Genomic DNA, 15729 nt, shown 5'->3' on the forward strand with positions numbered 1-15729 from the left:
AATTCAAAAGCTTTTGGCCCAAATAAAGGGCTATTTTAACTCTAGCTTCTTTGAATTGTGTTGTTTTCATTAAGTTAAGTTAATAATGCTCTACAGCTCCCCCGAAATGTTCCAGGAGTCCTCAAATTTTTTAAATAGGGGGCCAGTTCACTGTCCCTCAGACTGTTGGAGGGCTGGACTATAGTAAAAACAAAAACTTTGTTTTGTGGGCCTTTAAATAAAGAAACTTCATAGCCCTGGATGAGGGGGATAAGCAACCTCAGCTGCTGCATCTGGCCTGCTGGCCGTAGTTTGAGGACCCCTGGGGGAATGAATTCATGGAATTATATTTTGTGATAACTGTAGCTTTGGAGGTATCACAAATTCATACAGGCATTTTGAAAGTTTTAAGATAAAAATTAATGCTAATTTAGTTTTAAATGTTTAAGCTGAATAGTACCTGAAAGAGGAAATTTGGCTTTTTATTTTTTTGTGTGTTGATACAATATTTTATAATGGGATTATTTATTTATTTTTGTTTCGACCAAAGCATTGCAAAACTCTGTTTTTTTGGGGGTGGGGTGGGGGGGAGGAAGATTGTTTTAATAAAAAAGTCATTTCCTGGCTGAAATTTGATCTGAATTGCATTTTGATAAGTCAGATGATTTATCAATAATAATAGGTCCTTACGAACTCGTCTTGAAACTTGGAGTTTTCTTCTTTTCCTTGGATCTCCTTACAACTAGATATAAGAGAACTTAAAAGATTTCTTCCCTGCCCTATTACATACCTAAATAAGTCCAAAAATAGACTGATTTCTGACATTACAGTACAAAATGTTGATGCTGGGTCACTCGTCATTAATTAACTTGTTTCTCCAACTAAGTCTATTTTGAAACAGTTAATGGAGTTCAATCTTCACCAAAGTTTTCTATTAAGAGATATTTACTAAACTGTTTAATTTGAATACTTGAAGGCAGAGTTTAGAATGAATAAAGTAAATTTGAGTGGATTGGCAGAAAGATTTAGGAAAAAAACATTTTGGCATGTATTTGAATTCAATAAACATGTATAATTCCAGGCAATATTATGAATCTTGAGCTTCATGGTCCTGAATAAAATCTATTGGTTAAACTTTCCACCCATTTATCATGCAAACCTTTATGGCAATGCATTGTGAAACCTGTGGCTAATTTCTAGACAGAGGTATGCAATGGGCCCCAAAGCTCTTGTATCCACTTCTGGTTTTACCATTTTCTGAATCTTAAGGACTATATCTTACTTGCCTCAAAGAGACCTCATGGTTTAAAAATGGCCAGATTGAAACGTTAACATTTTTACTTTATGTTTCATAATTGAAACCTTTTTGCCAATTCATAGGAAAGTCTTGAGTGGCATAGCTGTGGAGTTGGCAGCATGTCTGTTTGAAAGTAAATGCTAAGCTTATGATAGAATTTCAGAGGCTCAGAAAATGAAGCCAAAATATGTATAAATCATGCTTAATTTTTATCTAATGCCAAGATATAAACTTTGTGCCACCTTAGTACTTATATATGGTCTTGTTTTGTAGATAATTATATGTCTTATTTCTTGTATTAGGTCTTTTACTACATTCTAAATCCCATGAGAACAGGAGATGTGTTATATTTATGTGCCCCTTGAATATTCAGCACTTTGTTTTATATAATAGATGCTCAAGAAGTATTTATTGAATGAATGAAGAAGGGGTACCCTGTAGGTGCTAAGGAGTCTCTACTCTTTAGAATAAAAGTGGGTAGAGCAAGTTTAAAAATTTTTTTCAACATTTGCTTCTGCCCTTTTGTTTCTAAGGAGAAATGACCAAATGTGGTTATACTGAGATTCTGGGAAGATGTTTTGTTAACTAAAATTTCTATATTGAATTTCAGAAAGGTAATCTTTTTTCTTCTTTCATCCTTCAGAAAATATTGTCTATTTAATTTGTTGGTCTCATGGGTAATGAAAAAAATCGTATTTCAAAGTCAATAACAGAGCAGGTTTTATGAGTTAGATCATGGTAATTGTTTTCACAATGCATTCAGTGACTGAATAGATATGGATCTTGGTTGAAGATCTAGTTCCAAAGACATTATTCATGTGCTGTCTTTATGCTTGGACATATTTTAGGATTTTGTCCTGAAACCTGCTTTTCTTTCATTACACTCTGGGTGATCACATTAGTTCCTATGAGTTCAGCTGTTATTATCATGGAGATGACTATCAAATCTACCTGTCCAGTCCTTGCTTTTCTTCATTACTAGCTTCCTGCTAGATATCTCTGACTAGATTTCTCACTGTTGAGTTTTGTTGAGCTCACTACTATCTTTCCTATCATCCAGGTTATCTATCTCAGAGTGATCTGTGACTTTTTACTGCCCTTTATTCTTTATATTTAATTAGTTGCAAAATCTTTTAATTTCTATCTCCACAACATTTCTCCTATTGCAATCCCTTGTTTCCATTCATTATTTAAGCCTTCAATGCAATTACACATTCTGCTTTTATTATCTTCCCTCTCTAATTCATTTGCTACACAGTGGCCAAATTAGTAGTCCTAAAGCATGTCAGTCCTCTGCTCAGGTAGTCCCCATTGTCTCTAGGTTACTTAAAGCCATTTATAACCTGATTTCAACTTTTCTTTAGTAATTAATTTTACATTTTTCCTCTTGTAATCTTTTCTTTTAAGCATACTAGTCTACTTTCCATTTCTCATATATAATATATTTCATTTTTGCCTCTACTCTTGCAAGGCTCTCCCTCATTCCTGAAGTGTTTCCTCTTCTATATAAAGCCTTTTCTGATCTCTGTCGTCATTACTCAATTGTGCTTCCTCCTTTCTGACAGAGGAAGCTTTGGATTTATTTAATGTCTATGTTGTATTATTTGTGTCTGTACTTAATGTTGACATCTTCCAGTATACTGTAAGTAGTGGGACTGGTAAGTTTTTTTCCTTGTGTCTCCATCACAGTGTTTGACCCATAATAAGAACTTACTAAATGCTTACTAAACTGAATGTGAGGTATAATTCCTCTAAATTTTGCTTTAAAATGTTTAATTCTAGAGACTTCAAGGTCTTTACATATGAGAATAATAATATAATTACTTTAAATGTGCCAGCTTGCACATTTTCATGGACAAAATATTAAGAAAACCGATTTGCTTTTAAAAAATTTAATATGGCTACTTGCATAATCCCAACAAAGTTTCAGTTCAATAGTTATTTATTAAGTGATAAATATGCATAGATAATTTATTGGAAATAATACAGATAGATTAGGCCCAGTCTTATGCCTTAAGGAGCTTATGCTCCAATAATGGAATATATAGATAATTATGCTGCACAAGAATATGCAGCAAAGTGCAATGTCAGGATTTTGAAAGTTAAGATGATTTCATCAGGGAAGATTTCATGGAAAAGGTAATGTTAAGTAGATCTTGGTAGATTTCCACATATAAGACAAAGGAAGCCATTCCAATAAAAAAACAACAGCATGAGTAAAACGTGTAATTGGAAAAATGTTGGATATGCATGTGGATTGGGAAATAACTCATCTTTGTTAGAGTGTAATAGATTGTAGCAGGGAGTATGAGGTAGACTTAGAAAAAGTATAGTGTGAAGAGCCTTGAATGCTAGGCTAAAGAATTTGAACTTTAATCAGTGGGGAGTAGAAGAGATTTTAAGTTGAGAGATATGTCAGGGTTACATCTGTATATTAATTGGGCAGCCAATGTGTTTGAGAGAATGAACTTACAGATCTAAGTAGGAAGCTCTAGCTAGGCCAGTACCAGGGTCATAAGGTATATGCATACACATGTGAATTGATAGTGATAGAAATAAAAAAAGAAAGGATATATATGATAGGTGTTACAAAATAGTGAGGTATATGTGCATAGAACTTATTTTTTTCTCAATTATATGTGAAAAAAAAATTTAACATTCATTTTTTAAAATTCCTCCTGCCCCTTTTTGAGGTTAGCAATTTGATATAGATTATACATACATATTACATTGATTATAGATGTAGAACTTCTATGTTAGCCATGTATGTTTATAGAAATTAATATACTTTGATTTGATTAGATGCAGCTTAGGTCAGTGTATGTACACACGAGAATTTATCTAATCTGTATATTGTGTGTATGTGTGCATACACAGAAACCTAAATACTATTGTGAAAATCGCATGGAAGAAATTTGTTAAACTTGGCTTTCCTGTGTTTTAGGTATTAAGTCAGTAAACTGTAAGTTCCTTTCCTGACCCATAGTGTATCTCTTGACTAAAGGAGATGCAGAAATTACCTGAAGCTGTTCAACTGATTGAGAAGGCCAGTATGATGTTTCTGGAAAATGGGACACCTGACACAGCAGCCATGGCCTTGGAACGGGCAGGAAAGTAAGTCCTTCTATCGATTACTGGAAAAAAGTGAAGGGAAGGCGTAATTTTTTTCTGTTTCAGTTAAATAACTGGAAAAAAATGCTTCACATTCATAACTTAAAGAATAACTTATTTTGTTTGTTTTAGACTTATAGAAAATGTGAACCCTGAGAAGGCTGTACAGTTATATCAACAGACAGCTAATGTGTTTGAAGTAAGTTTTTGCTTTTCTTGGCTATTAACCTTGGCTTTCTGGGCTATTTCATTGGCTTTTAGCCTTGAAAATTAATTGAAGAAGGGGTGTATGAATCAAAGAACTTCCATTGAATTAGTATGATTTTTGTGGATTTGGATAGTAGAGGCTGTCCATTGCAGTTTGCAGGGCTAGGTGTTGTTTCTATCATTCACTAATAACTTCCACTCATTCCTTAGTTTGGAGAAACTCTTATTTTTGTCACCTTAGTATTTTGGCTAACTAATGTTTATCATGTTTTTGCAATACTAGTTGAAGTATTTTTATCTCCCATTGTATGTACAAAGTTCTTTGCTAGTTGTTATTGTTGTTTTGAGGAGGAAGGGGATGGCCACCAAGAACAATCTCACAGTCTCCATCTTCATTCCACTGATATACAATAAAATTCTGCTAATGTGAACTTTTTTAGTTTTTTTGTTGAAATCCTTGGAATTTACTGTATATCATTCTTTTTTTGTCTTCATTTGCAAACATGGGAAAAAGGGAAATACCCTTCTTTTTACTAAAAGAAAGTAATTCCTTTACAAAATTATATTGAATATCTTTCTGAAAGCTCTTCCACATTCACATTCTAATTCCATTCCCTTATGTTGTCAGAGATCAGTGAAATGGATTTGGAGGATAGAATAATGCTGCTTAGAGAATGTACTTTCTTTGGTAGGTTGGTTTAATTGTTTTATTTTTTCTTAACGGTATCATGAAAAAAAATAGGACTTTGTTATTTAATTATTTTTCTTATAAACACAATATGTAGCCCAGTTCTTTATACATAGTAGGTACTTAATAAATATTTGTTGAATTGACTTACTGATCAAAATAGGTAACATCTTTTTATTGTATTCCCTAAGAATGAGGAACGTCTACGACAAGCAGTTGAATTACTAGGAAAAGCCTCTCGACTTTTAGTACGAGGACGTAGGTATGTCTTCCAATACCATATTCTATTCATGGTTCTAGTTTCTATAAGCCATGTTTTCAACTACTAAATAATTGAAAATAACATAGTATTTTCTAGGTATAAATTAGAAATTAATTTTCAGACATAAACATGGACACTGTACTGAACTCTGTCGTCTGTATTCGTTAGCGCTGAAAAATGCCACTTATTTTTCAGTGTTTTGATGAATTGTCAGTGAATCTGCCTTCTGAAATCATTATTTCTTTATTTACCTTCTAGGTGATTTTTGTGTTGCTTCTAAGGGTTGAGAATTTTAGAGATATTGGTCACAAAATTCTTTAAAATTTTGGATGAAGAAAATGAATATGGTCTTAGCGAATCAATAAAACAATATCGGCAAATGGGAATAATGAAGTAAGATGCAAATATTTGGTATTTTACATTTTTTTTTCATTTTTTGGTTTTGCTTGACTGATTCTTGATGTCTCATTGAGTTATTCATTTCCATTTGTTCAGTTCTGATTTTTAGTGAATTATTTTCTTCATTTGCTATTTTTATTTCTTTTTGTATTTGTCCAATTGAATTTTTAAGTGAGTTTTTTTCCCCATTTTACAAATTCTGTTTTTTAAGGAGTTTTTTTCTTTTTCCATTTCACAAATTCTATTTTTCAGGGAGTTTTTTTTTTTTCTTTTTCTATTTTGTCAATTCTGTTTTTAAAGGAGTTATATGCTTCCATTTCACTAAGTCTATTTTGTAATGAATTTTCTTCAGATAATTTCTGTGCTTTCTTTTCCAAATCCTTTTGTGATAAAGTTCTCATTTCCTTTCCTCATTTTTCTTCTAGCTCTCCTTTAAGATCTTTTAAAATTCCTCCTAGAGAGCCTTGTATGATGGGGACCAATTTATATCACCCTTTGGGACTTCATCTGGAGACAATCTGCTTTTAGTCTCCTCAGGGTCTGAAATCTGTTCTTCTCTTTCACCATAAAAACTATCTATGGTCAGAGTTCTTTTTACTTTTTTACTTATTTTTTTTTTTTTTTTTAAGTTGGTATCTGCTGTTAGGGGAAGGGAGATTTAGAGCAAACTTCCTCTATAAGTGGGCAGTGGCTGCACTGACTGACTTCAGGTGCTGGGTGGGTATGGCCAGGTCTCATGGAATTCTGGCGTTTCAGGGTTTTCTATTTACCTTTTGTGTTTGTGTTGGATGTTCTATAACTTCTCTGATGCAAATATTTGGAAACAAGAATGTTGAAATCTTTTTGCATTTCTTTCCCTCCCTCCCCCCTTTTTAAAAACATCTTTCATCACTGGGGAAAAGGATGGGTTGACTTTCAATATGCAATTTCTGTCTTTTGTTAAATTTCAGTGGCTAAAAAATATTTTTAAAATAGTTTTAATATAAAGCAGGCATTCATTTTGTCATCAAGCATTTATTAAGAGCCTACTGTATCCAAAGCACTATGTTAAGCTCTGGGGATATAAAGAAAAAAACAAAAGACAGTTCCTTCTCAGCTCACAGTCTAATGGAAGAGTTTACATGCAAACAACTATGTACACATGAGAGGTAGAGAAGAAAAATTGAAAATAGTCTTAGAGGGAAGGTACTAAAATTAAGAAAGATTTGGAAAGGCTTTTGAGGATAAGATTGTGAGATTTGAAGGAAGCGAAGGGAACATTCTTTAGGAGACTATAGATAATGGAAATAAATGAATTAATATTTATATAAATGTGTATATGTATATATGTATGAGTATACATATATGCACATATATACACATACATACTTGTATTTATACACATATATGTACACATATGTCACAATGAAATCTGGCTATTTTCTATTCATTTTAATAGGACATAATTCTGTTCTATGTTTGAACTGATAGAGAAAAAAACCTAAAAATATCTTGGTCAAGAGACCAAAAACAGCCAATTGAGAAAAATTGGTTTTATAGAGAAAATATTGGTTTTTGAGAGCAGATTAAGACATGTCTTTATAAAGAATGTGCCATTCTGTCACTCAGGTATGTTCATTTCCATAGTTTTCTGAGAATCAACCTAGACACATACAACTATGTTTTAAAATATCCTGTGTTTTTAAATAAAGCAACTAAATGAATTGTACTTTTACAGTGTTAATATAAAGCCCTCGCATAGTGAAAGGTATTGGGGAGCACAAGGAAAGATATTGTTACAGAGGGATATGTAGCACTTGAATGTCTTGTCTTTTTGGAGCATATACTGAAGTTGTACCAGAATTTGACTTTGGGATGTAAGTTAAGTAGCAGACTCAGAATAGGAAGTATGTGATGCTGAAAAAGACTAGAGAGTTAAGCAAAGAATTTAAAATTGCACATACATTTCATTTATGTGACTAAGACAGCTCCAGGCATCCTTCACTTTACATATTATCTCATCATTGCCTCCTCCTCTTTCATCCCCACCTTATCTTACCTCTTTAGAGCTGTAGAACCTCCTCTGTGAGTAGTAGCACAGGAGGAAATCATCAGTAGCCCAAAGAAACCTACCTTTATCTCATTTTAACCTATTTCATGCCATCTAAAACTTATACAAATATTAAGAATTTGTTCAAATGCTTGCTTTACTGTGATAGCATGACTGTCCCCAGTCTCTGAAAGATACAGATAAATCTTAAATGTGAACCTGGGATTCTCAAATTTTACTGTTGAATATGCTTGTAAGTATAAGAGAAATTCTGATTTGAGTATCTTTCAAATTTGAATTTTATTATTAAATTTTTAATGTATCTTTACCTAAAAAAAAAAATAACATCTAATGTACTAATTCTCAAACATTTTTTAGCTGCAGGGCCATTTAACTTGTATGTAAATTTAGAGAGCCTCTTTTGAGTGTTTTTTCAGTTACTTTTTTTAGGCAAACTTTGAAGAGCTTAAATTTTTCGAGAGCTGAAAAAAATCACTTTCTTAAATGACTGCTTGTCCTGACTACCTTTTTTCTGGATGGTCTTTTCATCATGCAGCACAATTGGATGTCATCGAAGGAACTCTAGTTTATAAATCAAAAAACTTGGTTCTTACCCCACTCTTTCTTTGTTATATGACCTTGATGGCCCAAGAAGACACAATCAGTTCTTTCTGACAAATCGGAATCTTCTGGTTGGGGGTTGGGGTGGGACATTCTTGTATCATTACCCAACTCAACTCTCAGGGCTTTCTGGAGGAGATGTTTGCTTAATATAGTCTCAGTTCCCAGTGAGTGGCAGTTTTTTAGAAGGGAATGTTTGGAAAAGGAACAGGTCTTCATCTTTCAGTCTAACCCCAACCAATGCTATTCACAGTAATACCTAGTATTCCCTCATCCACAATGGAGGGAATGTGGGAGAGAGAAATCCATCAGCCAGATCCTTCTTGGACAAAATGCAAACTATTCTCCTTTCTTTCTTCCAATTCCATAGTTCCCTCTCCTCTCCCTAAGTCAATACTTAGAAGAACACTGAAAGAAAAAATATAAACTCTTGAATCCCTTTTGACTAGAACTTCAGACCAAGCATTTAATGACAACAACCAGGAATTTACCATTGAAGGTGAAAGTTTGGGTCGGATCTTTTGAAACTATTTGCAAAACCTATTTTAGTAGCATGATTGACTCCAAGTTCTTAGCATCTTTAGCTAAAAAAAATAGAATTAAGAAAAAAATCTAAAACAATTTATTATTTCAAAGAAAGGCATAAAAACAACCATTCTATTCTTCTTGTAGTTATAGAATGATAGAAGTAGCCTTAAAATCATTAATTTTAACTCGGCTCCTTCCTATGTGATGTACTCTAAATGGAAAAAAAAAACTCTTATTAGTTCATTTGACCGCCTCTGGTGACCAAAACATTACTGTCCTTTTGAGGCAACTTCAAGCTTATTTTTGGACCGCTCTAGTTGTTTGAAAATTTCCTCTCATTTACATTAAGGCCTTGTAATCTTAAATGAGTTCTTCTTTAAATACTGATCTTATTGTAACTAATGATGAATACTGAGAAGATCCCTAAGATAGTCTTTGAAAGTGAAACTACTCCATCATCTAGTTTCTCAGAAACACCAGTAATGACCAATGGAGAGATGGTGGTGAAGAAGTAATTTGGTACAGTTGAATAAGTTCTTAGCTCTGGAGGTTAACAGAAGTTCCTGATGGAATTGAGATCAGTTATATGTCAATGGAAGAGATCCATTCATGATTTTGGCCATGTCAGATAATAATTATTAATAATTCCCAGCAATTACTATGGCCAAGAGATAAAGTATTGAAAATGTTGAAAATCAGGGGAATGTCCAGAAATAAAAGAGAGGGATTATAGCACTTCAGAACTAGCTGGTTAAACAAGAGAATACAAATTTTGACATTAGTTTTAAAGGAAAGGACAGGAAGAAGTGCCCTATAGACAGAAATGAGAGGCTATGATTTTTCTCCAAACTAACAAAAATGTTTAATTGCACTGGACATTATTATTTGATTTTACTTTTGGTTGAAAAAAAAAAAAGTACAATATTGAACATACATGGGATTACAGCATAGAGATATGACCAAGAAATCCTACCTGAAAACAGCATACATGAAACTAATAACATTGCACATTTTCCTTGAGCATTCTTCCTCCTAACAGCCTTCTTTGATGTTTTTCTTCCTAATAGCTTCTTTTTAATCAACCAATGTCAGTTTCCTAAAATGTAACTTTCATGTTGAAATCATAAAAACTGTTTACTAATTTGTCAAATGTTTGTGTGTGTGTGTATGTGTTTGTGTATATACTACTTTTGATTTGAAATAGTCTCTGCTTCGTCTTGATTGGATGGGTAATTTTTTTTTTTTGAGTTATGAGAAAAGAACATTTTTTTTTCTTTTTGAAAAACCAGTTAAATTTTATTGAATGAGTAGAGTTTGGTTCAGTTGGTTCAGTTCAGTTACAATCCTTGAAATATTTCCTGACCATTTTGAAATCCAAACAGCTTCATATACTGTTGAAATTACTCTTTGAGGGGCATCATGGTACAGTGCATAGAACATCTAGAGCCAAGAGGACTGAATTCAAATATGGCCTTAAATACTTATTAGCTCTGTAACCCTGGGCAAATCACTTAACATTGATTGCCTCCCCATCCTCCCCCCTCTAAGAAGAAAATTCTCTTGCATATACATGAGAATTGCAGACTTCAATGACTTTCAAAGATGTTTTATCAAATTTTGTGTCTTTTGTTATACACTTTTATTACTAGTTGGTTTTTATAGAACAGAGGACCCTTTTTATATCAGTTTCTGTGATGAATTATTTTTTCATTAGTGCTGGTGAAACCATAGTGATGTTTAGATTTTAACATTATAGTTCCAGATGTGCTGTATAAAGACACAGAAATGGTAAACAAAGAAGGGAAGAACAAATAAACTTGACCAAGTTTATACAGGGAAGGTCTCCACTAGGAATGATGCAATATTGAGGGATCCATTTTCATACTTTCTGAAAGGGAAGATCAATTGCTTGAGGAAAAAATTACAGACCTTTTTATTACTGGGAAAAATGCAGTTGATAAAAGATCAGTAACTATTGATTTTTTCAATTCCTGCAAAATCTGTGTACACTGTAGAATCAATATATGAGACTGTCCTTGAAGAAGGTAACCAACAAGGAAACAGGCAGGCTTTTATAGATGAAGTTTTACAGAAAATCTTATCCTCATAATCATAATTAACTGAAAGGTACAGAAAATGCAAAAGCATTCTATATTTATTATTGTTTCCAAATGACATTTGATTCAATCGAGAAAGATGACACTTTAAAAGACTTCCTTCCATTAGGGTCCTCCCATATTTATGTTAAAATCATAATTGTTCCAGTGTTCCTTGGTAGATACAACAGCAGAGATAACCATATGAAACCTCTGATCATTACTATCAAATGAGGTTTAAATATCCATACATATATACACACAAATTTACTCAAGCACATATATATGTAAAAGCATATATAACCATCTATATTTTATATTCACATTTATTGTTTGCCAATGTATATGTGACATTGTGCTGATCAGACCAGAGTCTTGCAAAACCTTGTAAATGAAAAATGGGATTACCCAAAATGTGAGAAAAGTCAAGTGGGTAAAAGTTACTTTAAAAGTTTCTATTTTATACACACACAGACAGACAAACATCAGCATATATCTTAGATGGAAATTTAGGTAAATAATGTACTAGACCCAGAACTGAGTTAGGAGAAAGAGAATAGTTTACATTACGTTTGAACCTGTAAGATGCTTTTAATGATTATAAGCTGCTTCTTGAAATAAAGACCCATCTTTTCAATACTAGCATTCTTCAAGTGTTATAGTTTGACTGTGAATTACTGAATGCTACTGTCTCCAAAGAATTAAAATTATGTGTCACAAACAATTTGTAGTATATTATCATCAAGAAATTAGACGACTTCAAAGAGGTGGGCTAATCAGGTACTAAAAGAACATAGTGAGACAAATGGAAAGCCCATATACTTCATTGGTATCCTTGTAGTGTACAGTAAGGTTCCCCTATTGGAATTTATGGATTGGTTAAGAATTGAACAAGCTGAGAAGATATGAGTTGGTTGTGGTGTAATATGTACTACTATTGAGTAGTAATTGAGGGATAATATGTACATTGATAAGAATATAGATCTGTTAAAATATACAATACCAATAGTATACTAGTACAATCTAACTGAATCCTTTCCTCTTACCTACCTATTATTGTCACCTTTCCTTCCCTCTTATTACTGTCTATTCTGTTATTAAATACTCCTGCCATGGTATAAAGCTAGGTCTAGGTTTGGAATAGAGGGTCCATAAGAAGCAAGTGACAGCAAATAGAATTTATAGTGATAAAGGGGAAAAGGTAGAGAAAGTGGAATTCCTATGATTGCTCATTTATTGGACATTTGCATTATTTGAAATATAAAGGACTTTGTTAAATTGGTATTGTATAAGTTGGGAACCTTGTTATAAATTTCATTTAAATGATTGCTCATTTCAGTGACTACCCATGAATTGGCAAAAATCTCTAATCCATAAAAATTCATTTAAAATAATTCACTCCAGTTCAATGTAGTTCACATTTATTTTGCACCTTTGTAAGGCATTGTTTGGTGGTGTCCAAGAATGAAAATATATATACATACATACACACAGACACACACACTCACACACGTGTGTGTGGATATGTTTGTGTGTGTGTGTGTGTGTATGTATATACATAATTTATCTAATTGGGATGAGTTCTTTCCAAAAACTTATGAGACAAAATTAGAAAATGATTCGGTTTCTAGAAGTCAAACAATAATTTGAAAGATTCAAGGAGAATAGAGTAGGGCATTATTAGCTAGGGCAATCAGGGAAAGCTGCATTGCCGAATAGAACCTGAGCTAGATCTTGAGGGAAGGAAAAGATATCATAGATTGAGATGAGAAAAGAAGGAATAAGCTCTTTCAGGAATTAAGGAATAGTTCTTGTAAAGACATGTCAATAATGAAGATTAGAAAACAGTAAGTAATTTATGTATAGAGTATATACCAAAGAGTTTAATGAAATAATGTAATGTTAGGAGACAGATTATAGAGGACTGTGAATGACAGTCTAAGTAGTTTTTTTGTTTGTTAAACAATGAGGAGCTACTAAATGTTTTTGAGAAGGTTAATGGAATGGTCAGACCTGTACCTTGGAAAGATTACTTTGGCAGCAATGTGGTAGATGGGAGAGACAAGTGAGCTTCACTTATTTATTGCTAGTCCTTTCCAATGCATTAAGAAGAGTCTGGGTATTTGTAAAGATGAAGTTTTAGGGCTAATGGAGCCACTCTTCTTCCTTCCTAAACCTGAAACAAAATATGCTGCCAAGTTAAGTCTTTCTCTCACTACCCAGTAAATCCAGATGTGAATTTCTTGCTGTTTTCTTCATTTAGATTTGATGAGGCTGCACTTTCCATTCAGAAGGAAAAGAATATCTATAAGGAAATTGAAAATTATCCAACATGTTATAAGGTATTATTTGCAATTTATTTTGTCTATGTTTTGTCTAATTTCTCATGTTACTATAGTTCCCTAAAAAATGGAAAAGTATTTATTGGATATTTGACTGTTATGTGACATAAAGGATTTGTTATTTGATTGATATAGGGACCACCCTCCACCAAGGCAGACTACAGTTTCTTTATGATTTAATAGATAAATCCTAGGGTGTTACCTGAGGCACATAGAGATTAATTGACTTGCTTAGGGTCTTACAGCTAGCTAGTGTCAAAAGTAGGATTGGATCCCACATCCTCCTGAATTTAGCGGTCTAGTCACTAAACTTCTCTTTTTGCTATTTGACAATTAGCTATTAAAAAATACACGTTAGTAAATGAAAGTATTATTTTGATATGCCTTATTACTGAATGTTTCCTAATACAGGATAGGTATTGGGTTTATGATTTCATTGCTATGGGAAATTTCTGGGAGCTGGGGGAAGGGGGGTCAAAAGTGGGGGCAGGGATTTCTTTCCCAGGGAAGATCAGCGCCTTCTTGACCACTTAGAGTCTTTTTGAAAAATTTGAATTTTATTTTTAATTTATGGAATAAGACAAGCATTTCTTTAACAGTATAATGGGAAAAAAAAAGATGATTGCATTTAATAGTTAAAGAACTGCTTAGAAGACTGAGAAATTGGATTACCCTTGCTTCGGGGCATACAAAAACCAATATGTGTCACAGTTAGAACTTGAATGTCATTTTGGTTGACATGTAACAATGTGATCATCTCACTTTGCTTTTTTAGTAACTATGTAAGATTTATATGCATGTGCTTACATGAGTAAACTTACCTTCTTTTTACTTTCTTATTGATTCTTTTGCCCAGAGCAGGAAGTTTTAGTGATGGGTTTATTTAAAAAAAAAAAAAAGAAAAGAAAGAAAGAAAGAAATGTCAGAGCTTTATACCTAGAGAGCTTAAAAAGAAATAATAAAAATGTAATCACCAAAAAAGTGTTATTCCTCTAATGTCCTGAAGAAGGCACTCTAATACTTAAGAGTGTAAGTAAGGGAAAAAAAGAAACTAAGATGCATCAAGTGAAATCTAAAATGTTTCTATCTTACTAGGAAAGTTACTTTTATTATGTTTATATACTTTTGAAAGGTAATCTTTCTCTTTTGTTTCAGAAAACAATTGCCCAAGTTTTAGTTCATCTACACAGAAATGACTATGTAGCAGCAGAAAGATGTGTCAGAGAGAGCTATAGGTAAGACATTTTCTGTAGAGGGCTGGAACTCTGGAGAAGTATACTTGAAACAAGGTGTTAACACAGTGGAATTAATAAGATGCTGGTTCTCTAGTTCACATATATACTTAGTGTACTTAGGGTGGTGATATAATGGTTCTCTAGTTCACACATATTCGGTTTGCTGTAATGGTATAATTGTACTAAGGTGTATAAGGGCTAAGAAGAACTGGAAATGAGACATTCTTTCTTTGACCATCTTCTTGGTGACTCTCCTGCCTTCTTCACTCCTCCGCTAAGACCAAGGACTTGGGCTGATCCCGAAGTCCTCCAGAAACCTAGCAGGAACATTACAATTTTCATTTGTTATCTTGACATCTTGACTTTCTTTTTCTCTTAGCACATTTAGGTTGTCAGTGAAAAGTTTTATTTCAGGATGTTTTTTAAGTGATTTCCCATAGCTAATAGAGGCGTGTGATTATTGTTTCAGCTTTTGAATTTGGGCTTTTGGAACCTGTTGTATTTTTTTAAATTATCATCTCTGTATAATCTCATATAGGAAGATAAGATCTGAAAATTTCTTTGTTTCATCGTCTCTTTCTCCCTCAAATGAAATTCTCAACTAATGGAAACATTTTATATATTAAATTCACATATTCACATATGATGGGGTGGAAGGTATTAGAATAAAATTCATATGTGTTTTCATCAGTCATTTTTTAAGTGCCTACTATATCCAGAAGACTTTACTAGGAGCTAGAAGAAAAAGAGAAAATTGAGACCATCGCTGGGGATGTGTGGTACATATGCAAAGAAACAGAACTCTACAATAAATATACTAAATTTTTAGCTCAGGGAAAGGGAGAATGAGAGAGTGAAGGAAAAAAAAAACTAAGCAAAATTCCCATACTATTTAACAAGTTATAAAATTTTATAAGTTTTTTTTTATCCTTGCA

The 15729-nt window shown here is 33.0% G+C and overlaps 1 protein-coding gene across 4 annotated transcripts in view; it reads left to right on the top strand.

The window, feature by feature from the left end:
• NAPG (NSF attachment protein gamma) overlaps nucleotides 1-15729 on the top strand; it is a 47634-nt gene that overhangs the window by 17896 nt on the left and 14009 nt on the right. For all 4 annotated transcript variants that reach the window (XM_031946647.1, XM_031946646.1, XM_031946645.1 and 1 more), the window contains exons 6-10: nucleotides 4281-4390; nucleotides 4520-4586; nucleotides 5474-5544; nucleotides 13481-13559; nucleotides 14715-14794. In XM_031946647.1, the coding sequence (XP_031802507.1) occupies nucleotides 4281-4390; nucleotides 4520-4586; nucleotides 5474-5544; nucleotides 13481-13559; nucleotides 14715-14794 (407 nt within the window). The remainder of the gene's footprint in view (nucleotides 1-4280; nucleotides 4391-4519; nucleotides 4587-5473; nucleotides 5545-13480; nucleotides 13560-14714; nucleotides 14795-15729) is intronic.

This window comes from Sarcophilus harrisii, chromosome 1 (assembly GCF_902635505.1).
Source record: "Sarcophilus harrisii chromosome 1, mSarHar1.11, whole genome shotgun sequence".
NCBI classification, from domain to species: Eukaryota; Metazoa; Chordata; class Mammalia; order Dasyuromorphia; family Dasyuridae; genus Sarcophilus; species Sarcophilus harrisii.